This window comes from Ambystoma mexicanum, chromosome 2p (genome assembly GCF_040938575.1).
Source record: "Ambystoma mexicanum isolate Mex_15411 chromosome 2p, UKY_AmexF1_1, whole genome shotgun sequence".
In the NCBI taxonomy this organism is placed as follows: domain Eukaryota; kingdom Metazoa; phylum Chordata; class Amphibia; order Caudata; family Ambystomatidae; genus Ambystoma; species Ambystoma mexicanum.
In genome coordinates this window covers 806,970,351-806,995,931 of record NC_090923.1, presented here as the reverse complement: position 1 = coordinate 806,995,931, position 25,581 = coordinate 806,970,351, and the positions used below count along the sequence as shown (strand labels likewise).

The 25,581-nt window shown below is 45.4% G+C and overlaps 1 protein-coding gene across 1 annotated transcript in view; it reads left to right on the top strand.

Annotated features, from left to right (window-relative positions):
- Positions 1-25,581, top strand: part of AKT2 (AKT serine/threonine kinase 2) — a 1,087,541-nt gene that overhangs the window by 397,905 nt on the left and 664,055 nt on the right. Inside the window, exon 5 of the mRNA XM_069644479.1 lies at positions 16,564-16,717. Within this exon, the coding sequence (XP_069500580.1) occupies positions 16,564-16,717 (154 nt within the window). The remainder of the gene's footprint in view (positions 1-16,563; positions 16,718-25,581) is intronic.

Genomic DNA, 25,581 nt, shown 5'->3' with positions numbered 1-25,581 from the left:
TGATCCTAAAGAAAGAATAGGAATAACAAATAATTTGTCTTTCTGGATTTCCATACAATAATTGCTAGACTCATTAAAGGTTTGTTTCAGACACACCCGAATACCAAGAGAGGAGGGGGGAATTAAACTGTTTGACCAAACAAACCCCCTAATTTTAGGTACACCTAAATATCATCAACTAACTAAAGACTTGGTCAACAGTATGTTGTCACAGCGTAAGAAGTCCAACATCACTTAAGGAAAACCTGAGGAGAGGGAGGAAACAATTTCCAATACCTCTACAAAATTAATAGCCAACTCGAGAACTGCACAGTGAGGAGTAGGTACACAAAGAAGCACATTTAACAAATTATTCACATATCAATTTTATTAAACATTCAATAATCATTAAAATTCTCATTAAAAATGCCAAAATGGCATAATTCATCTTCATTCATACAAATCTTTGGCACAGTCCATAAGAAATTGCACAAAAAAGAAAAAAACAAAACACAATTATAACAACTTAAGTACACCGGGATCAGGAGTGTACAAAAACCATAGAAAAATATACCGTTTAGTGGAACAATAAAGCAGTAATGTGTCTAAATCAACTGTCTCCTTGTAAGCCCAACCTAAAAATAAGTTGTCTAACATACAAAAATGAAAAAACTGCATTAACCACTAAATCTCACTCCTTCACTCCCATTCAACGCAGCATGTTTCATTCCTCACTCATTCCATACACACAGAGTTGGGAAATTCATCAGGGGTATGCACTTACAAACCAAATGTGCCAAGGTTGTCAGTAGGAATGGCGAAAATGATCTTAACGCCACACGGTCTAATTAGTTATAATTGGGGCATAAAATACTCTCTAGCTACGCTCAACCGGACCCAATATTAATAATGTCATGTGGGGGTGGACTTATTAAGAGCACCAACAGCGGCAGCTTATTCCTGCTATTCTGGTGAGTTTCCAGTTTACTCCAGTGGACTACTCCCTCAGGGACAGTCGTTTTTCTAAGAAACGAGCTGGGGGTAGATCTGTCTTCGGCTGGGGCCTCCCTCTGGAACAGCCTCCCTGCCACTCTAAAACTTGAGAACCATCTCCGGTTCCGGAAGCACCTCAAGACCTTCCTCTTTTCTTCTGCCTTCGCTCCCCCTCTCCCCTGCGGATCTGTTCTCTCTTGGCACCATGCGCCTGGCCACCCTCTGTCCTATGGGCCCAGGTACCTGCTCATCCTGCTACCCTCCCGCACTGCCTCCGGGCCACCCCTTGCACTGGGGTCTATATCTGTACCCATACAGCCCCCCCCTTTTTCTTCCTGCACTTATCAGACCTACCCTGTCTGCAGCCTTAAACCTAGCACTTGCAAATTGCTGGCTGCATTACCACTGTTTGTTGCCTTTATTATTTATTTATTGTTATTTATCTGTTTCTCCTCTGCTTCGCACTTTCCACCTCTCCCCCTTCCATGCACTTTCCCCTCCCCCCTGCACTTGCGCATTCTCAATGTCACTGGGCCTAGTAAGATCGCTGTTTTGTTCTCCCCTGTTCCCCTTCCTTGCCTTGTCGCGCTCTGAAGCACTTGGGTACGAGCGCGATAGAAATAAAATATCAATCAATCACCAATCAAACCGCTATTTCCTGCTACAGTGGTAAACTTCAAGTGTCCTCCACCAAACTCCTGTGAACAAACAAAGAGATAGACTGATAAATGAGGTCTCTCTCTTAACAGACTGTTGAATTACATCGTCTGTGGAGCTATCATGTGCTCCAATTTAATACACCCACTAGAGCGCTCTAACATAGAAGAGCTCCTTTCTGTTAAAAACACAATGGCAAAGGAACATTTAATGGTGGCTAGTCATCACTTAATACATCTCATTGTCGAAGGCATGATCATCTAGCCTACGTTAGGAGTGAAATGAACCTGTGAACATGGGTCCCAAAATGCCGAAATCAGCCAAAGAAACAAACCGCATTGGCCAACTAAGCTGAAATTTTTAATTCTGTAAGCTTACCAAGCATGAGACCTTCAGTGCCACCCTCTAGGAAGGTGTACATCAGGCGACTAAACTGATAGGTCCCATGTATCGCTGGCCCACAGTTAATCGAAGTTCAGTTGCAAGGGTCACTCTTCCATTAGAATGAAGCGGCCTGTAGGTGATGCAAGATCAGTGATGTTACGCGAGCTCTGTGCCGCCTACAATGCGAGATGGTTTCAAAAACAATGGCCCATGTGGCATTACCTTCTATTTATTCACCAAGCATGTCTGTCGTGTTCCACTGTAGTCGGAATAATTACTTCAAAGGCTCTCCTCCCGACCTGGGTGTATCTTTGGGTACGAAGCAAAATATAGGGCTAGTTGTTCATTCAACCAATGGGGCAGCCAGCACAAAGTGACAGCGTATCAAAGGAACGTCCTAGTTGCTGCTTACAAGCAGTGTCTTCGCCAGACCCGTCAACACTGCAGCTGGGAATGTTATTGGGTGGTCAATTATTAGCAATCGCCTTCTGCTAATAAAAACCCAGGTAACCACAGTGACAACAACATCATACCATATTGTGCCTATGGTGCAGCAATGCTCAATAAAAAATAAGCTATACTACGCCCCGTTCGCTTACAGCACGCCTATATGGATATTGCCATAAACACGAGATCTAATAATTTCGTGGTTCTCTCTCAGACAAAGGTTACAGGGTAAGATGCAACCATCATGCTCTGCTCAAAAGCGTGCACGTATATCCCGACACCAATAAATCCATGTTAAACACTGTTTAAATGAGTGGCTGTTGACGCCGAAAGGAAAAGTTCTTTATGTACGCTGACAATGATCAAATTAGCCGAGTGGCAATGGTCACAGGCGTGAACCGAGGCTTACCGTATTCTATCAGTGTAGAGAAGGTCAAACCGACTGGATTTTACCGCGTCCTGGAATCCATCACGTTGGAGCATTCACCTGTCCTTGCTAAAAATGCACGGCAGGGAAAGAAAGCGTAATTTCCTCTTGCCGTTTTTAAAGGCAAACCTGTCATTAATCAAAGCACCTCCCTTCATTAGGTGCACGTGGCTCGAAAACCACTTCCCAGGTGCGTCTATACCGCACAGTGTGCTGGGATTCGAAGTCCCATGTAACCACATTATATCTAACAGAGCGGGACTTGAAAAGAAGTCGGATAGAGAAAACCACTGTTAAGAGTGTCTGTACGTGAGCATTCAGAGCTATGTCTAACGTTAGTTCATCAAGCGCATGGGCAAACACCCACTCAAGGAAATGTTTTGTTACATTTTGTATTAGGGGATAAGAAGAGCTGTTGGGTATCTATACCCGATCAGTGCCTACAAAGGGGATCATTAAAGTCAGCATTGACAGTGGAGTCACATGTGCCCAACATCGTTGTGGGCACAACTGGACTTGGCTACAGTCCTTGTTCAGTCATGCTGAAGTATAGGGCCACCTGGATGGTAAAGTATAACGGGGTGGTTACGTGTGGACATAAAGTTCACAACAAGACGCTTTAAAGCGCTGCGTGGAGCATGGCTTGGCATAACGAATTGAAAGACACAAAGAAGACTAAAAAGCTGTTAGATGGACATAGTCAAAAGAGAAACAGACTCACAGGCCATATTGTGTATAACTGATGGGTACGCCCCTATTGTCACTGTACCAAACCCAGAATAGATAATGAGTATTAAAGTGAAACAAGGATGGGTATAGTCACAAAGGGTGCTAACGGACGTCTTAAACTGCCCACTCTAGTCTGTCATTCAGACAGACTTCAGGGGGTGAGTCACTGATTTAGTCTGTTCTTAAATACCTCAACTCAGCCTTTCATACTTCTGAGGTCAATGAATGGTTACCAACACAGGTTCAGTGATATTTTATGCATATTTGTTCTGTATAAAGCGCTTGAGCTTAAGTGCTATTTAATTAACACATCATTATCGTTTGGCCTTGGCCGTCTGCTTGCAGTCACAGTAATTTGGTAATATGGGCCTATACACACTGATATTAATGATACATATCGTGATCCATTTTTGTATGAAATGTATATCACATTATAGTGATATCGTAAACATATTTTGAATGGATTGCGTTCTCCAACGTATTCTCATCTTTGATATCTCGTCCAGCTTTGACTGCCTTCTGAAAAAAAATTCTCAGCAGAGGGCGCTGTGCGTTGATGGCGTCGAGTCGATGTCCCTCGAAGGCTTCTGTCGAGGGTGACGTCATCGGGTGTACAAGTAGCCTTGCAGTGCCCATTGGCCTATATTCCGTTTTTCCGCAAACGTGTTTGCTTCAGAGACTTGGCGCGCCTTGTTAGTATTTGTTTACTACGTAGTTCTTCAACAATCAAAACATCGCCGACATGTCTCCGTCACCAACCCCGGCTACACCTAGTTCGGGTTTCAAAAAGGGCAGAGAATGCGATTCGTAAATGTCCATCACGGATCTGCATTGCTCGCGCCTTTGGTATTTGGGGGAGGCCCCCAACACAGATTCCTGCTCGAAATGGCAGGCAATGACAAGTAAAGCCCTGCGAGAAAGGAAGGGAAAATTGCAGGTAAGCCGTAAAACTAAAACTGATCGTTCCTCGACCGTCTAGTCTGGAGATCATTCTCCTTGACACGAAAAGGACAAAATGAGATCAAGATCCCGTAGTGGCTCCCCCCACTCGTCCTTGACGAAACGATAGAAGAGACAGCACCAACAGTCACCATTCTCTTTATCATCGTCGGACGAATCACCCAGAAAATGTAAGTGCCCCACAAAAAATTCTTATCTGCAAAGTGGGAGGCATTTCGTATGAAAATGCTAGAAATTGTTGAGAAGGGCAAGCCTCCATCCGCGCCTTCTTTGTAAGCTGTACCGACGCGTCCTTGTGCCGGGATGATCGAAGAAAGACCCATCGAGAACCTTATATGTCTCTGATGAAAGAAAGTCACATGAGTCATCGACGCCATCAAAGACTCAACATACTTGGAAGAAGACCGTGGAATCCTCGACGCCGTCTGCGCCATTCCCATCGGCGCCATTTCCATCGACACCCTTGTCGACGCCAAAATCATGGGTGCCAAAATTCACTGTGGCTTCAACTCGGCCTTCTGAGCAAGTTAAAACTGGCAAAGGGGCAAAATCAAAGCCTCCCCCAAAGCCTACAGCTTTGGTGGTTCCTGACAAAATGTACACTCCTTTGCCTAGAACTGATTACTTAAGTCCCTCTCTTCGATTTTTGAGGAGGAAGAGGAAGAGCGGTCTGAGGATGAGGCGGTTCCCTTTGACCTTGAGTAAGGAACTCCTAATGTGCCACATTGCTTAATCTAAGAGGAGAGTAAGATGAGAGATCTGGTTGACACACTGCACAATGCTAGTGATGTGGACACATCACCTGAAACTGAGTTTGGGAGACCGCAGCTGGGGGAACACTGATTCCTCCTATCAGCACCTGATGTCAAAGGTAGTTGAATACCTAGGCTGGGCTAAACCACTAGCTCAATTCATCCAGGGTGACATTACTGATGTTCTGTTCCAAGGTCCACCTACAGACCCAATCTTATCCTTTCACTTGGCCTTACAGAATGGGGTGGCCAAAAACTGGGAATCCCTGGATTCTATCCCTGCAGTGAATAAATCCCTCACGAGAAAATACCACCCTTCCAGTAGCAACCCCGGCTATCTGTCCAAACACCCCACTCCTGAGATTCTGGTGGTCCAGGCAGCCACAGCTATATCTAATAAAGCGGCGTACCCTACCATCCCTCCGGATAGGAACGACAAGCGTGTGGATGGATGGGTGCGCAAGGTATTTTCAGCTGGAAGTACCTAAGGTGGCGAACTCCACATGTGCCTTAGCCAAATTTTCATACTCTATCAGAGTGCATATCAATGGCGGCAGAGCACATACCAGAAGGGGAGGAAAGGGAAGGTTTCCTGGCTATCGTTAACGATGGCAAAGAAGCCATGCAGGAATCTCTTCAATCTGGATTGGACACGGCAGACAGAGACAGCAGGTCCATGGCTACAAGCATGGTTATGCGCAGGTTTGCGTGGTTGCGGATGTCTGGTTTCACACCAAATGTGCAGGCCCGCATTCTAAACGGGCAATTTGACGGGTCTCACCTTTTTGGCAACAAGGCTGACTAGAGCCATGAGAGGTTGCAGACCTTAAAGGCGGCTGCCAAATCTTTAGGGGCCACTGTTAGGCAACCTCAGCCTTTTCGTTCTTCAGGACAACCATGGAGGGGGCGATCCCATAGTTAAAAATCATCATTTGGAAAGGCGAGATGAATGTCCAGTCAAAGAGGCCAAAGAAGAAACACTTGTGCTGGACGACGAAAAAGTGCAAAGCCAGCTCCAGCTCGCTTGCAATCAGCAGCTACAGCAACCGTTTCAAAACCATTTTGAGAGCTTGTGTCACAGGACACCGGTGGGGGGGGGTGGGTGACTGTCTCAGCATCTCGAAGAATGGCGTGCCATTACTTCAGATGCTTGGGCTCTGGAGAAAATAGCCGAAGGTTACTGCCTTCCATTTATAACGCAGCCTCACAACTTTCCCCGGGGAAACTGTTTGAGGATTCCAGATACACTTCTTGTGCAGGAAATAACAACCCTGCTAGAGAAAGGTGCTATAGAACCAGTGCCTGTTGCGGAGAGGAACAAGGGTTGATATTCTCCATATTTTTGTATCCCCAAAAAGGACACGGGACTGAGGGGACTGAGACCCATCTCGGACTAGAGCTACTTGAACAAATTCCTCAGGATGGACAAATTCAAGATGGTCACACTTTCTCATATCCTTCAGGCCCTCCAGTTACAGGATTGGTTGGTGTCATTGGACCTTTGGGATGCTTATGCGCCAATCGATTTCTAGCACAGAAAATACCTGAGGTTTGCCGTTGGAGGCTCACACTATCCTTTTTGAGTCCTACCATTCGGGTTGACCACAGCCCGAGGGTCTTCAGCAAACTGATGATGGTGGTGGCAGCGCATCTCAGGAGAGGGGGATTCATGTCTACCCCTACGTGGACGATTGGCTGATCAGGGTACGTTCTCCCGAACAAGCTCTGGATCATCTCAGTCACCAGCCTCTCCCTTCACAGACTGGGCTTCTCCCTGAATTACAAGAAGTCACAGATGACACCTTCCCAGCAGCTCCAGTACATCAGAGCTGTACTAGACACATCCTTGGGAAAGAGCCCTCCACCCAATGCGAGGACTCAAGACATTCTTCAGATGGTTACCATATTCCAAACAGCCCAGTATCTTCCGGTCTTCGATTTCTTGAGGTTGCTGGGCCTCATGGCATCCTGCATTTTTCTGGTTCCAGAAGCCCACCTGAGAATGAGATCCCTTCAATGGGCTCTAAAGAACACAATGGTCCCAATTCTCGGGAAAAGTGTCGGACCTACTTCAGGTCCCAAGCAGGGTCGCACAGGATCTTCTGTGGTAGGCCTGCGAGGACAATATTCTGAAGGGAGAACATTTTTGGCAGCCAGGGCTGTAGATTACATTAGTAACGGACGCCTCACTCACGGGGTGGGGAGCTCATGCCAACGGTCTGACAATCAGCGGTTGTTGGTCTCCATCGGAGTCCAAACTACACATCAACCTTTTGGAGCTGAGGGCAATCAGACTAGCGCTGAAGTCCTTCTTGCCCTCAGTCGGTATGCAGTGATAAAATTGCGGCACAAATGTCGCCTGAATAAAAAAATCACGGCAAAAAGGCTCTGGTTTGACCCGTTTAAGGTATACCCCATTACACCATTTAAGGGGAGCAGGGTTTGCAGGGGTGTTCCCCACTCGCCTTAAATGGTATAATGGGTCCTGGTTCTAAAGTTTTTAATGTGGGCCCTATTTGAACCCTTGCGCACACGTTCTTTGAGGTTGTTGACCTTCAAAACCATATTGTTGATTGCATTGACATCTGCACGTAGAGTGAGCGAGTTGCAGTCACTTTCCTCTAGGCCACCCTATATTGTATTCCACAAGGACAGGCTTGTGTTAAGGGTAAAACCCTCCTTCCCACCTAAAGTTGTATCTGATTTTCTTCTAAATCAGAAGATTGTTCTGCGTGTGTTCTAATCCCCCCGCTCCGCATCCCGGTAAAAAGGAAGAAAGGCTCCATAGGTTGGACCCTAGAAGAGCTTTAAGCTTTTATATTTATAGGCTCTCCAAACTGAAGAGTGGATGACCAACTCTTTATTGGATACACCAGAAGGAAATTGGGTCAAGCTGTTTCAAAACAGACATTATCAAGGTGGATTATTCTTGGCATCTCAGAATGTTACAAATTGGCCAGCAAAGATCCGCCAGAAGGCTTGAGCTCATTCTACCAGAGGTATAGCCTCTTCTGCAGCCCTTCAAAGGGGCGTACCTATGAAATCTATCTGATGCGGCAACTTGGTCATCGCTGCACACATTCATAAAGCATTACTGTTTAGATGCTTCCCACTCTCAGGATGTTGCCTTTGGTAAGGCGGTATTGTATTCGGCCTTATAAAATGCAGACAATTTCAAATTCTACTCCCTCCACCAAATTCTACATACTGCTTTGGGAGTCTATCAAAGATGAGGAAAACGGTGGACGCAAACCATTCGAAGAACAAGTTACTTACCAACTGGTAACATTCTTTCGACTGGATGTTCCTCCAATTTATTCCTCATCGCTCTCCCAGCCTACCCCAATGTAAAATTTCCTATGCTATTGCAGCTTCTGTTCTCGCTGGGTTAACTACTGCTTGCCTAAGCTGACAGCACAACATGAACAGGAGGGAAAAACAGAACTGAGGCCAACAGGCGCCGCACGTGCTACTTGTAAACCCGATGACATCACCCTTGACGGAGGCCTTCGAGGGACATCGACTCGACACGGCGCCCTCTGCCAAGAACATTTTTTCCGAAAACAGCAGAAGCTGGACGAGATCAACGATGAGGAATACCTTGGAGGTACATCCAGTCGAAAGAACGTTACCAGTTGGTAAGTAACTTGTTCTTTTTGTAGTGTACTTTATATGTGAAGCCACATCCTGTTTTGTTCCATCGCTTCCCGTGTTGCCATTTAGGGGTGGGTGTCAAATGACATCACTTCCTGTGATGTAATCCGAGGTTGTGTGATGTCACTTCCGCTACCCCTGACATTTTGGTGAAATGACATCCCTGCTGCAACGCCTTCATTTTCTATCCACACAAACCTATGGCTAAAAGCTGCACCTGGCAACCTCTGTTGCCATATAGAGTCAAGTGTTCATTTGTTGAAAAGGAGTGTGGTCCCCAGGGCAAGGGATGAAGTCAAACCAATTTGGGCTAGGTGGTGCTAAGACAGTTGGCCGTTATTGGAATGTTCTACTAGGCTCAATTCATCAGGGAATGACAATTTATCTGAGAGGCAAGAGCCAACAGTGTGCCCACCTGAACATAACCAGACCTAGAGAACATTGAGATTGCAACAAAAACATGTTTTGGGAAAAGTACATTTCTAGTATGGGAAATGTTTCTTTACTCAGTTTTTTAGTATGTATAGGATTGTGTTCTGCATACCCAAATATCTTTTCCTTGGTTGCTGAGAGTGGAGCCAGTGTAGTATCCCGAGTGGTGTTATGCTCTGTTCTTGTTTGCTTGAACACTTCCCCATGCGAATGAAGTTTTAGATGAAGTGCATTGATTAGCCTAGAACAGAGAAGTCTAATTTTTGGGGGAGGCCTTTTGAAGTGATTTCAATAGTAGAAGAGACTGCTTAGTGTTTATAGGCCGTAACAGCTTTTCTTCATGTGTTGGCCCAAGGAGAACTGTAGGTCGAATATGACTCCGTACAAAAATGAGCAGAATAACGAGTAGATTTAATCTGTGGTCAGTTTGCCAAAAATTATCAGTACGTTTCTTTTGCTGACTGGATAGAAAACCTATTGTGGCAGTCAATCCTTTAACAAGCAGCAATTCCGGATCTTAAAGTGACTAATTTGCATGTTCCTGTTATGTAACCCCTCCACATTTGGGAATAGCTAACGAATGCTGGTGTGTTAGACAACATCCTGCTGCTAATGATTAGTAGGGACTCTAGTGGGACATGATGAAGAGGATTGCGAGGTCAGTTTATTTATTTTTTTGGTACACCACATGTCGGACCTAAAGCTCTGGGTGAGGCCATTGCCTGGAATATGTTGTCGAGAAAAGGTTTGGCCCACATTTGTATTTCATTTGTTGGGCTTAATGCTTTATTTATGAGGATGATGGCACATATTAAAACTATCTGGAAGTCCAAGATGATTAGTATTTTTTAAATTTATTTTACATTTTTAAAGCGCTCACACAGTTCTCAGGCATCGAGGCGCTGTTACAGAAATTGTTTGCATTTTTTTTTTGGTTGGTGAATTGTTTTGGTCTTAGTTGCGTATTTATAACGTGCTTAAACACCTAGAGGTTTCTAAGCACGGACCCGGGGATCGAACCTGTGTTGCTTCGTGTCGTCTTGTTTCCAAGGCGCGCACGTTGCTGCTGAGCTATCCTTCCGGGACATTGCTGCATCCCTGTGGTTTCTTATTTAGTCGTTTGCAACCACCTTTGCCTCTTTATTGCTTTCACACCTTAATTCTGTGCATTTTTGGAAGACAGCTTTAGGCTAAACCTCCACTAGTGTAAGTCATTTTGGAAGTCTCAGTAAATTAAGCAGATCTATCACAAGGAAATATTTAACATTCTAAAGTGTTCTGCCTCATTTGTCAAGTGCTGGAGACCCAGTATTACGGGTTTGTAACTTTGCTCTAGCCATTGCTTAGTGATTCACTCTTGGCGAGTATGAAATGAAGTGCTGTATGCATAGAATTGGGGTGGCGGGTGACTTGTTATGCATGGCTAGTACCTTGCAACTTTACGTTTTGCACTCTGGTAGTAGTTACTCTAATGTGAAATGTCATTACGTTGTGCATTTCCCCTGCTTTACCCATCCTCTGATTTCCTTATATCTGTGTTGCAGTTGCTACTATTCAGTCTTTTGTAGGTTTTGCACATCTGCAACGCAACACAAACTACTGTGTCCATTGTAAAAGATGCGTTATTGTCGTTATTTTATCAGTGGAGAAAACATGACTGGAGTCTCTGGAGCAGTGTTGAGATGGATATGCAAAATCAGCCTTGTGGACAGATTGAGAGGCCATCCTATTCTGACGAGCAGTAATGTGTCGCCAAACTCTATCTGGGCTTAGACATAAAAGGGGACGAGCGTGGTGAAGCATGTTATTTTAGCACCCACAGAGTACTCTTGATAATACTAGTTTGTGAGAACGTATAAAAATAGTTAGGCATCAAGTTTCTGATCAATAAAAAGCCACGGGTAAGTAACACACTAAAACACTCACTGCTAATATATGCACACTAGCAGTTGTACCAGTGCTTCGCATGGTAACCCCCTTCTGCCCCCCCAAAATAATTAGACAAAGGTATATTTTCTACATTGTCTACACCATGCATACCTAGGCACATGCCACATTTCAGGTTTGTAACATGTTGGGAAGTATGCTGAACATTTCGGATAGACACACACACACACCACACACACATCCACAAATGTCCTATATATATATATATATATATATATATATATATATATATATATATATATATATATATATATATATATATATATATATATATATATATATATATATATATATATATATATATATATATATATATATATATAATTCGAAAAGATAAAGAGGAAAGGGGAACCGCAATCTCCGCGGACAAAATAAAAGCAACAAAGTGGAGAAAAAATTGCGCAGCTCACAACGTAGGAATGGTCATAAATTTAATAGGTAATACAAAAATTAGGTGAAAACACGGCCGGAAAAGCAGCAGCAAAGACAGAGGCAGGACGCCTGGAGGCACGACCCGCACACAATGCGTTTCACGCTCAACTGAGCGCTTGATCACGTGAAGGAAAGAAGGACCAGAGCACACTCATATCTGAAGGGTGTAGTCCTATTGCTATGTCAGTGGAGCTGTGAGCGTGCATGGAGGGATGGAAAGGCTGGCAGCCATGTTGGAATGGGGGCGGCAGTGGCCGACAGTAGGAGCCAAGGCGAATCCCAATAAATAGGGGGCGGCGATGGGTCAGAGTGTCCATGCAGTGCATAGTGCACAAAATGGACACAGTGGCATAAGAATGTTCAAAGACCCAAAATTGTGTGGTCTGTACCACAAATCCACGCCAGGCGCACCCACAGTTCCACTGTGAATCAAGTTTAGTTTGCAAGTTCAAAAAGGAAAAAGCCCATGGTCATAATATGCATACAATTGGTAGAGTAAAAATACTGCACACAATGCAAGAATAAAAATACATGAATGACAATCGATAAAAACAAAACAAAAGGCGACCATTTCCCAACCCCATATTGAAATGGAACAGCTTGTGCGTGTGACTAATAGCTGGACATCAATATGTCAGTATGACGCAAGCAATGGTTAGGGTAAAGTGTAAGTGCAGACAAAAAATAGCAGCATAAGCATGTGCAAATATGCAATGACATGATAGCAGCATCTATGTGTGCAAAATTGCAAAATACAACCCTGGCTCAAGAAGAGCTTAGCAGCATCAAAATGTGCAAATATGCAAAGCCAAAATAGCATCATACACATGTGCAAAGTTGCAAAGTACATTTCTAACCATAAAATTAATAAAATTCATACACAGTAGCTGGAAATAACACTAGTCATAATCCTAACACAAGCTAGGGGGAGATGGAATGCAAATAAAGGGAGAAATGGCTGCCTCTAAATGACCAAATATGCAAAACAAGAATGGCAAATCTGGAAAGCAACAGAGGAGCAAACTAGGATTAAGAGAGCAAAGTACTACAAAGACATAATCAAAAAAGATAATAGAGGGCTTGTTTCCCACAGAATCGTGACTGCAGCAGCACAGAAATTAGACAAATAAGTCTAAAAACAGAAAAGACAGAATCACAGATGAAATATATATATATTGATTCACCTCTGTGCTTTGCTAAGAGCACTAACAATTCACTTTCAAATACAGTTGAAGATGGATTTCGAGATACTGTAATTGTAGCAAAGCAAGTGAATAAAGAAATGGAACCAGATAAATAATTAATACTTTGAGAACTAATAGGTTTAGGATAACAAATTGGCAAACACGGTGCAAAACTTTATTAGGCACTAACTTTAAAGTTCTTCCCTAGCTAGAAAAGCAGGGGCCTAGTGCCCTTAGTGATAGGTCCCAATAAAGGTCTTTTCAGGGGGCTATGACTCTTTTAGGAGGTTGCACAAGTGTGTGTTTGAGACAACAATAAGTTTGTAAGTGTTTAAAAGTTCAGTACGAGGAAAGTCTTTAACAGACCATCTCCCAATTCAACCACTTAGGGGAGACACGGGGAAGGATACTGCTGCAAAACATCACAGTTAAAGACTAGGAAAGTGAGAGATATGGCTAGGATTTTATGCCTCTACAATACTATCGAAAACGAGGGTGGGTGTAACACAGGTTGACCTCTTGTACTCCGATACACTCAGAAACCACCATAGGAGTTGCTGAAATTGCTGGGCTTTCTGGATTTGTACCTTGGTTCTTTTGGGGGAAACACAGGTGGCCACAGGTGCAGCAGTCACTACAGGAATAAGTTCTTCGGTCTGGCCAGTTCAAGGTTCTGTGCGCCAATGGACTGGATTCTGGGCAGCTGGACACACCGACTTATGGACCCCCACTCTGGTGCCGACTGTTGGGAAAGATTTATTTTTAGCCAACTTTCCCTCTGTATTCTATGGACCACCAAACCTTTTACTTTTTGTTTTTGAACATGTCCTGACTTTTTACAGAGAAGTGAAACCTTCATCTTCACTCCCCTGGCATTTTGCTCATTTTTGTCATGGGGAAACTGTTCAGCCCTTCCGACTAGTGCTTACTGGGAAACTGTTTCCCTTTTGTCTTTTTCCCCTTTACCTTTTTGGTAACTTTTTGACAGTGCACACTGCATCTTACAATGCACTGGGGATACTTTTGTATCATCCTAGTCTTTTACACTTGGGATGTTAGGTTCTCCCGCATTAGATCTTTCATAGATTCATGTGCTGTGAATATTCCCCATCGTCAGGCTGAGAATCATCGGTAACATAGAGCTGTTTAAACTTACACTGAAAACTTTCAGTCACTTTTATGCTCTTAGTAATTTTTGAGTGATACTGCCCACAGCCATTGGGAACACTTCACTTCGCTCCTTCCCGGTTGACCATCTTCAGATGTTTTACCGTATGTTAGTGTAGGTAGTCCTCAAAAATCATCTTGTCAACTTTTCTATGAAAAAATGTAACTTCTTTTTCACAGAAAAGTGATATTTTTTCGACGTCTAGTCAATGACCGGCTTTAGCGGCAACAGCGCAGCAATCGTTGACCGCCCCACCGCTGGTATTCTTCGGCGAAGCTTTGTCTGCATAGTTGGGCCTACCTCGTGCAGGAATCAACGAGGAAAAGCCTGTTCAAGACCTGTGTCCGCTGTGGACTGAAGAATGTAGAGGATCATGACATTGACTGCCTCTACTGCCTTCATCCTCACCATGTCATCCAGGACTGCCAAATTTGCCAGTCGTTCTCCAACAAAACACTGGGGGATCTTCACGTTCGGCTCGTCGCGTCGCTCGGACGCTGATTGGGCCTTTGACTCTGCTTCCGTACAGAGTCATGCTTCATGGGGTTGGGGCAGGACGGCCCAGCAAACGCCTCTAGCAAGACGTCTAGGTCAATACCTTTTTACCATTTTTGCATTATTTTTAGTATGTCCATTCACATTTACTGCATCTGGCTACTAAATGTGGTTGGTGCCATAAGATTTTTTGCTTGTCCTTAGGCTGTCTTACTGCCTTTTCTCACTCAACATCTGGGGCACCTGAAAGTCTAAGCATGGGGCATGAGTGAAATCCACAATGATCCCTTATTCGACCACTGCTGGTTGTTTAAATGGTGCATATCTTTATCATTGGTGGGCTTGGAGTTGCTCACCAGGATTTAGGATAACAGGACTCCTGCAGCCATTTCTTCCGATCAGCCTTGAAACCAAGTATCCTGTGTAGATGAGCAGAAGACTGAAGATCTGTGGACGACTCCCGAAAGCCCTGAGCGATGCTTCAACCCTTGGACTGGTGGGACCAACCAGTCTCAACATATTCTCGAGGATCCAGATGTCCTGAGCCTTCCTTCGGCAGTGTCCCTGGACCACCCGTTGTACTGACAATCTCTCCAGTGTGCTACCTCAGAATAGTCGCCTGAAGTTCGGTGGCCGCCAGCTCGTACCACAAGTCACCATCCTGCCCAGTTTCAGCTTCTCAGCTTCAAGGGATCCTGCTCTGGAAGGTCTTTTTTGAACACGACTGGATAGACGTCTACCCTAGTCGCATTGCTGTGAATTTCTGTGAAAGTCTCTTCCCCGAGTCCTGCATCAGTGAATCCTGATTGCCTTCTTCGCCAGTGGTTGCATCATGCACCAGCAGCCAACCGGTAAAAATCTCGGACATGCAACCCGTAGATAGCCTGCACCAGAACAAACAGCGGGGAAACCTACCTCAAGTGAACCCCCTATCCTCCCCATCTGTTGACCCACCCAGTCGTCATCTGGAATAAACTTTGGTTATTCCATTCCATCGCTTTTTGATCGTCTGATCTAAAAGCTTGTATATGAAAGATAGGACTAATATTTTACATACGTCTAACTTGTTGAATATCTTGAACATTTCCACCCCCACAATAACTCTTGCTCCATCGATCACCTCTCCTGAGAAGAAGCTTTGTGACTTTTGGACACAAGGCTCCATACATCATAGTGATTGAATGTATAATGTTAGGGTATTATTCTTGTGAAGTGGTTTCATTCTACTACATTACTGTTTTCTTTCTTTTAGTTGTCAGTTATTGTATGCATTTCTACAAACCTAAAGTTGACTATATAAATATTTTGGGCCTATAATAAATGTTGTATTTTCATACATGCCTGTCGAAATTGAATTATTGTGTCCTTCACTTTGTGGACTCATTTTAGACCCTTGAGCCCACTAACTTTCTCCTGGGACTAAGTCTTGACAACTTTCCCCGCTTACCTTGATTGGGTTTGGCTAACCTCTCGGAGGTCCCCTGTTCACTAACAAGGGTGCCTTCGAAAATCCATCCACCAGACCAAATTCTAGGAATAATCTTAACGACCTTCGAAGTACCCCAGCACATGATGCTGGTGGTATGCAGCAATGACAACTTGAAAGAAAATGGTGGAAGGCGACGCCCCCCCCCCCTCAGCTCCCCCCAAGCAACTGGTCCTTCAAGACCCCTCTTTGTGGTGGAGAGCTGCACCTTCAGGGAAATACTACATGTCCCATAGGATGAGTATCTGTAGATTCCCAAAGCTCAACACAGGATTTAGACTGTTGCAGCAAAGTAGCACCGGAGGATTTTGTGTAGGATGGGGCAGATGCATAATTGTTGCCTTTAAATCCTGCATGCAGTGGTGCTGAGGTGCCCTGTCTGTCATGCTGCCATGTTTCTCAGCTAATCAATGCTTTTTTTCTACTGATTAAACCAGGGAGGAGTGGATGCAAGCTATCCAGACTGTTGCCAACAGCTTAAAGAATCAGGAGTCGGAAGTAGAGTCAATGGATTTTAAGTGTGGCTCACCAAGTGATCCCATGGGGGCAGAAGAGATGGAAGTGGCTGTAATAAAGGGACGTCCTAAAGTGGTAAGATTTATTGCACTGATATCTATTCCGTACACAGTTGATCATGTACCACACAAGACCTTTTCTAATTTTATCAAAATGTTCAGGAGATGGAACAAAATGATATATAATTGTTATTTTAGTTTTGCTGTGAATTTGGCTAAATTAGACTAGAAAGTGTGTTTTCGCGGACGCTTTTCTCTGTGAAGCGGGTGGCCGAATTAACTGAGTGGTTAGGCTCGGTCTACCGCCTGATAGCACATTTGGTGTATTCACGTAGCATGTACTGCGCATGCGCTACCGAACCGCTGTCTCATCTCCCCTCATGCAGACCTTGTTGCGCGTTGTCTATTGCTACGGTGACCTCTTTTGTGACACTTTCCTGCATCTGCCACCTTAAATGATGCGCCGGGAACACTCTGGTGCATTTCTACATTTTCTGCTTCTCGAAGAGAGTGATGCTGTCCTGCTTTTTTTTTTTCTCCGCTTTCTGCCTTACACTTTTTCCTGCCCTGTTTTGTTGCCTGCCCCTGTTGGTCTGTTACTTGTTTGCCTTGCTTTCTGCCTGTTCAATTCTTGGCCTTTCCTCATTTCTCTGGTATTCTGTATTACCACTTTAAGACACCCTCGCACTACTTGCACTTTCCGTCATTGTCACCGAGTCTTGGTGTGTTATTGTGCCGAAGTCCGGGGCAAATGGGTTTCCACGCTGCCTTTCTCCAGCCCGTTGTCGCCTGCATCCAGTGACGATCCTGGATCTCTGACAAAAGCCACCAGATCGGTATTAGAGCACAGCGAGAGGCGCGGCTTGACAGGTTGCAAAACGCTCTTTATGTCCTCAAGGAGAAGTTGCTGAGCTAAGTGCCAAAAACACCAAGCTGAAGGATGTAATGTCGACTACAGCATCTATTGCTCTGGCAGAGGTCTCAATGGGACAATCTGAGATGGTGAAATGTAATGGGGTTCACAGGAAATAAACTGAAATCTGCAATCACTGCTCCATCAAGCTCATGCTCACGCAGTTTGCCAGCAATACGGCAAAGAATGCGTATATATTGAATACCTGATTGTCAACTCCTTTATCTGCAGTCCCTTATGTCTCAGCCCGAAGTCCAATTTTAGACAACTTCTCTGATATTTTAGAGCATTTACGGAGGCTTTTAATTCCCCTAACTGAGCAACTCGGGCACAAAATCAGCTGGTGGGCATAAAGCTACAGCAGCTGTTTTATAAACCTAGCTGCATAGTCGTTATAGCCGGACACCACTTGGCTTACTCTACACAGTCCTGGGTTCTCTGATGAATATATGGATGACTTAATACACATTCTGAAAAGCAAATCGTTGACCACCCTTTTTGAACAGGTTATGAGAATTGATTATCGCCTTTCAGAGAAGCGTGCTGAACGGTAGAGGGCGGACGGTGTTGCAGCATACCTAATGCACAGGTTATCTGTACCAGCCCCAGGATGCCTTTTTGGAAATGATGCAGATCAGCTCAATTTGTGCTCCTGTTTACGATTCTGGACACATCAGATCCTGTACAGTAGCGCCGGCAAAGCCATCAGAAAACAAATTGGCCTGTTCTCTGGTCAGAAGGGGTGATGAGTCCTTCCTGCACCAGTGAGCACCTCCCCAACCCCTCTATCCAACCTGCAGTGACGGTGTTATTGTTTGAGGTCCAGCTGGAATGGTCTGTGATGAGTTGGAAAGGGCACAAGCTACACCCTTCTGGATAGTGGTGCCTCTGGGAAAACCAAAGCACAAGAAATATACCTCAACTTTAGAAGTCCAATCCCTGTGATCTATACAGCCTTGTGCCCAAAAGTCACAAAGCTTTTTCTTAGGAGTGGGAACTGATGTAAGAAGAGTTCTTGTGGTGGTGAAATGTTCCAGAAGATATTCAACAACGTTGCACATCAGTACAATTATTCTCTTATCTTTTAGATACAAGCTTTTAGATCTGACGATCAAATAGCGATGGAATGGAATAACCAAAGTTTATTCTGACGTTTATTCTAAGGAGATCATGGGGAGGGTAATGTGTTGCAATTACTTACCCCTCAACTGATTTTTCCAGGTGACTAGATGGGTCGTCTGGGAGTCACTTGAGGTAGGTTTTACTGCTGTTTGTTCCTGGGCAGGATGTATATGGATTGCGGGTCCAAGGATTTCTCCTTTCAGTTGCTGGTGCAGAATGCAACTCCTGGGCGAAGAAGACAAACCGTATTCACCAATGCAGCTTCTGCACACCTCACATGACTCGGGCAAGCGACTTACACTAACGGTCAACCCCTCACACCGATGGCAGGCATCTCTCCAGTCACGGCTGAAGACCCTTTAGAGTGGGATCCCTGAAAGCTGAAACTTGGCAGGAAGGAGAGCTGGCAACCACCTAAGTTCCCTCAACGCCGATTCTACAGAGGTAGCATGCGCATAAGCTGGTCAGCACACTGGGTCGTTCAGGGACACTTCTGGCAGCTCAGGATGGCTGTGAATGCATAGACTGGTTGGTCCCACCAGTGCAAGGGTTGAAGCACCGCACGGGCCTTCGCATATCGGGTAGTCTAGCAGGGCTTCACCGGGCCAAACACATGATTGGGACGCCGGGCCTCTTCGGGAGTAGTCCACAGATTTTCAGTCAGCTTCTCTTCTACACAGGTTACTTGGCTCCAATGCTGAGCTGAAGAAATGGCTGCAGGAGTCCTCTTCTTATCCTAAAGCTTGTCTGGAAGCAAGTCCAAGCCCTCCAATGGTAAGGACCAAACAGCCAGCAGTGGAACAATCAAGGACCACTGTGGGTTTCATGCGTGGCCCCACACCTAGACTTTCGGGGACACCGGATGTGGAGTGAGACCAGACCGTCCAACCCACATCCCGGGTCCATGCACACCAGGCCAACAGTATCCCGGGAAAGCAGCAACTTTACTGGGCATATGCATGACGCATATAATGGATTTTCTGACCTGAGAAGGCAGGAAGAAGGCCAAACGGCAATATGGCTAAAGAACATGTGAAAATCTCATGTTATGGCCATTTAGCGGCAATAGTCCTGTTTAGCAGCCAAACGGGGTAAATGCGAATGTGCACACTAAAAATGCAAAAATGATAGAAATGTATCTGCTGCTACCAGCTTGTCTTTAGGCACATAAGTAACCAAACATCACAAGTGTAAATGACTAGGGTGATCTAAAAGTATCACCACTGCACTGCCTTGTAAGAGGCTGTGTGCAGTGTCAAAAAGTTACATAAAAGGTCAAAATGCTAAAGGGGAAACCGTTTCCCAGTACTGATAGTCTGAAGTACTGATCAGTTTCCCCATAACAATATCTGTAAAAGGCCAGGGGAGTACTTCCCGGTAAAGATTCAGGACAGGTTCAAAAAAGCAAAAACGTTGCGGGTCCATAAAATATGGAGGAAAAGTTGCCTGAAGAGAAATCTTTCCTAACAAGCACGGATTCCTAGCAATTCACAAGATCAACCCATGGTAATTTTGTTATAGAAAGCACATCACTGGCATTCGGTCCCATTGTAACCCAGACTATACCTCTGGTCAATCAACCTGCACAAGGAAACAATTACATTGATGTTAAGACTCTGCTGCACCTGGTTGTTTTAGGCCTACCATAACTCTCAATTCATATCCTACAATCCATTATGTGACCAGAGCAGTAATCTTTTGTTCTGACACGTGCACTTTCTATTGGTGTATGAGTGCATCTGAAGTGACCATCTATGTTCCTTTCAATATTGAGAATCGGCTGAATCGGATTGCCAGTCAATCCCTGCCCCCTGACTATGTTGCATTCCACAATTCATTTTTAGATTCAGAACCAAGTTTTCTGCCTCCTCACGTGAGTTTATTTGTGAAATTAATTTGCAACAGGACCAGCCACTCCCTAATTGTTCTGAGTGCATAAATCCCAGAAGAACTGGAGAGATGGAGATTTTATGACTGCTTGGAATGGGGCTATACAGTACCCCATTTCTCTTTGCCCCTCCCTTACAGCATCCTGACAGTCATTCATAGTGGAAGCAGCCTCCTCCAATTATACTACTTTGGCCATGTTATTATGATTTCAAACATTCACTCCACATTAGCATTCTTTCTCCTACCATTAGTGAAAGTTAACTTTGTGTGAGCAGATCTATTTGATTAACTTTAAAAAAAGACATTGATTAGCGAAAAACAATACTACTGCATCCCGTCCCCTTTCCTCCATACTTTTGGGACATTCCATCCATCGGGAAGGAACCAGAGCACTGTTGAAGCATCAGAAATAAATATTTTGTCCTTCTGCACGTGACCGTAGCCCTGCCTTCCTTTTTGTTTTTCCATGCGGCCGGTGTCGGACGCACATGCATCTGGAGGAATATTTTCTTTTTGTTCCCATGTCCTTCATCTTCCTCCTACGGTTCCACGGTCTTCTTTCCTTCGTTTATGCCTGAGCATCTTGGATTTGTGTCCTGTTCTTCGTGCGAACATAGTTTCGCGAGGGCAGATCCCCATTCTCTGTCCGGAGTGCTTGGTCCCAGAACCTCGTTGGACGTTTGCTTCTACTGCGACTCCCTCTCCGTCCGGGAACTCCAGCGTTGGCTCGTCAGGTGGGAGGAGGCATTCCAACTGATTCCTCCTCCACGTTTACAGCAGCTCATCGACGAAAGAAGCATCCGCTAAGTTCCTACCTTTTTAGGGCACCCTGGCCAGCGGGTGCCTTCCTGGGATCATCTGATTTCGGGAGGGGCCCAAGTCACTCTGGTACCAAGGTTCTCCCTGAGGTGTCACGAAAGGGATCTAACCTGGATTCCGGAGTTTGCTCTGAGGCCCCCTCTCAATGGGCTGTCAAGACCGGATTTTCATCCGAGGTTCCCCATCAGGGGGCTAAGAGTAAACCCAACATTTCTGGGGCTGTTTTGACCAAGGTTATTCCCGAGGTTTCCAGGTCTGGAACTAAACGTACCAAGGCTAGTCTTGAGGTTTCCTGTACAGTGACTAAGGGCACCAGGGTTATCCCCGAGTATCCCCGACTAGGAACTATACGCTCTGACTACGGGGGGTGACCCTAAGCCATCCCACAAACAGTCTTGTGGTCGAACCGATCCAGCTGAGGGGGCAAATTAGGGCAAAGGCCCGAAGTCTTCAAGTACTGGCCCTGCCGAGGTTCCCTCAATGAGGGCTAATTCTTCTGCCGAATCCAAAGGGACTCATAAGCGCTCTAGATCTGCTAGTACCAGCTCTGCCAAGGTTCCCTGTCACAAGGCTAAAATGGATAAAAAAGCCCCTGAAACCGGTGTGGTGACAGTGGCCTCACTGACACCCGTGACGCAGTTCATTTCAGGCAGTGACAAAATGGCGGTTCAACCCACACGGTCTGAGGCAGCCATTTTGACAAGCTCTTTCATACCAACATTCTCAATGACTGGTGCAGAGTGTCCTATATTTGGATCTGAGCAGTATTTTCCACGGTCCCTCCTACGTCCGCTCTCTTGATTTATGTGAATCCAGTTGGTGGATGGCCATCCTGGCAACCAGACTCTTTACAATCCTGGGGGTATGCCTCTCCAGAGCAGCCACTACCCGCTCCTGTGCCTAGACCTTCCTCTGAGGAGGCATTCTTTGTCAAATTCCAGGCCCTTATGCACTCTGACCCGATGAAGGCATACTTTAAGGATCTATTAGAGGAAATATAGCCTAAGCCTCAGCCTGCTCCAACAACCCCTAGCAGGATTCCATAGTGCCGCCCCCTCCTCCACTGCCACCACCGTCTCCGCTTTCACCTGTATGCCCACTGCCTCCACTTTCATGTATGCCCACAGGGTCTGAAGTACCACGTGCTAAGGATCAGTTCTCTGTTCCCTCCACATCGGACGCAGACCAAGATAGAGGAGGCCCGGCCCACTATGTCGGAGCCTTTCATGACCGGGTTGTGGCTCTGGATATGGAATTTATCTGCTTATTCAAAGTTGGATGTGCTCTAATGACCTGGCCCTTAACACAAGCAAGACAGAGCTTATGCTTGTGGGTACCGCCCCCAAGACCCGTAAGCTTGAAGATCAATATTCCAAATTGATTATTGATGAATGTGTTATAGTGGTCAAGAAGAAAGTCAAGACTCTGGGCATTTATCTTGACTGTAATCTTAATATGAAAGTTCAGGTTGGTAGTCTGGTGGCTTCATCCTCCTACTATATCAAATTGCTCTCACATGCTCGACCATTTCTTTCCCATACTAGTAGGGAAACCCTTGCCATGGCATTGATTAGCCCCAGGCTTGATTATTGTAGCAGCCTGTTAATTGGTCTTTCTAATGGTGAGCTTAACAGACTGCAGGTTGTGCAGAATAATGCTGCTAGGGTTGTCATGGACAAGAAAAGGTCCGATCATATTTCCGAGGCGAGAAGGGAACTTCACTGGCTCCCTATTAGGGAAAGTATCTTCTTTCGGCTCTTATCTTTCTCTTTTAACTGCCTGAAACATTCAGGCCCTAGTTATCTCAGTGAGGAACTACAACCTAAAGTGAGAAAACATAATCTCAGATCCAACAATCAATATCCTCTTATGCTTCCGGTATGTAAACTATCGCAAACCAAGGCTGGTGCCTTTTTCTCTGCAGCTCCTGTGGCCTGGAACAATTTGCCCTTGAAATTGAGATCAGAAAACTTCATTTGTGTATTTAGAAAAGGTTGGAAGAAACATTTGTTTAAATAATCTACCTCTGGTTTACTAATTTCTTGATCTTTTTCTTACCCTTCTATTCTGCTCAATCACATCTCCCATCTGTTTGTCAGTGCCCTTAAGCCTTCGGGTCAGTGGTTACTGCGCTATATAAATGTTAAATAAATCAATAAAATGGTGCCGTTACCTGATATTACGATACCCGAGCCTCCGGCTCCACAAGGTGTACTTTCAGAAGCCTTCACTCAACTCTTTCAACACAGGAGCGCACAGGTCTTTTCCTTCAAAAGGATGTGCCGGCAAAAACCTGGGAAAAACCTCATTCCGGGCAGCATGTAAATGGGAAATTTGATGCTCGCGACAAGCTACACTTGTCAGAAGACATACCTTTGACTACATGTCCACTCCTCTCATCAACGGTGGTGGCAGCAGTTATGCGCCAGTCTAAGACGTCCTCACATCTTCTACGCCTGCCTCTCCGGTCCTGTCCAAAGAGGACAAGCCTCTTGATGCCATTGGGGGAAAAAGTATTTTCCAATTCTACTCTTCAGCTGCGAGACAAGCAAATACCAAAGTGATCCTGGCAGTGACAAATATCAAGCTAGGGAAGGAGTCTTCTGAATTTCAGGAATGTATACCTCTGGACATGCTGGAAGATTTTAAAGAGGGTCTATCTGATGCCAGAGTGCTGGCTCAGGACTTGCTGGAAGCTGCGGCCCGTCATGTAGATACCTCTGCTTGGGGCCTCCTGCCAAGCGTGGTTGCATGCTACAAAGTTCTCAGCGGTTCAGGACAAAGTACTCGATATTCCCTTTGAAGGTAAAGAGCTGTTCCACTCCTCCACTGATGAGGAACTCAATAAAACAAAGGCAAGCACGCAAACGGCTAAATCTTTGTCAGCCCTTGGCAAACGCCCAGCTAAAGCAGCCTATACGCAGATGTCTGGGACCCAGACAGGGCCCTTTTCATGTTTCAGAGGGTTCCAGGACCGCCATGCACGCCGGGCAGAAGGTTCCTCTATTGTGCCCCGCCGCAAGCAACAAAGGCTAAGTGGTCGTTTTTTCTCTCGGTCATCCTCCTCCTCTTCGGTAACAGGTGGTCTCGCCACTGACAAACAAAATTCTGTTTTTCACGACTCCAGAGGGAGGACAAATATAGTCTCATCTGGAGGCGTGGCAGACCATCTCATCAGACCCATGGGTTTTGTCCGTCGCCCGAGCTGGCTTTTGCTTGCCCCTCCCTCAAACCCCATCCTCTCACCCTCCTCTTCAGCAGACTGTGTCGCCCTCCCTCACAGCAGAGGCACAGAAACTTCTGGACGTCAGAGCAGTGGAACCTGTTCCCTTGCGGGAGCTAGGGGAGGGCTATTAATCCTGTCTGTTTACAGTGCCCAAACCCAACCAGGCCGGCCTGCGCACAATCCTCGACCTCTCCAACTTTAATCTCTTCCTACCACAAGATAAATTCAAGATGATCACGCCCAGCCAGATAAGGTCCTCTCTCCCGAAGGGCATTTGGCTCAATGTAGTAGATCTTCAGGATGCTTGCATGCATATCCTGATTTGGGGCGCACATCGGAAATAATATACCTTTGGGTTTCCGTGGGAACCGAACACTTCCAGTATCGTGTGCTGCCGTTTGGTCTCAGCTCGGCACTGGGTGTCTTTACAAAGATAATGTCGGTCATTGCAGCATTCCTCGGACTGCAGGGAGTTCATGTCTATCCATATTTGGACGATTGGCTTCTCCGGAGTCCTTGGTCCCGGGCTGCAATGGCCAATCTTCATTCCTCCAACTCCTGTTCCAATTGAGGCTGTCACTGAACGGGCGGAAATATACTATGATGGTTGCTCAAGACCTGATTTTTCTAGGTTTCCGTTACGATACTGCCAGTGCCAGAGTTTTCCTAACGGAGGACAGAATTGCGGATTTATCGGCCACGTGCCAGCTTTTCATGGAGTCCTCCCACATGTCGATATGGTGGTTGCAGAGACTCCTGGGTTTTTTCTTTTACAGAGGATTCCCAGCCAACCAACGTGGAATATTCATGAGAATGTGAATCCATGCCAGACCCATGCTGTAGAACAATAGTTACACGCAAGTAACTTGATCCTTATTTTCCAGTGTGTTCAGAAGGCCTAAATAACTGTTTTTATAATGGACTGTCTACATTGAATTATTGTGTGTCTTACTGTGTGGACTAATTTACG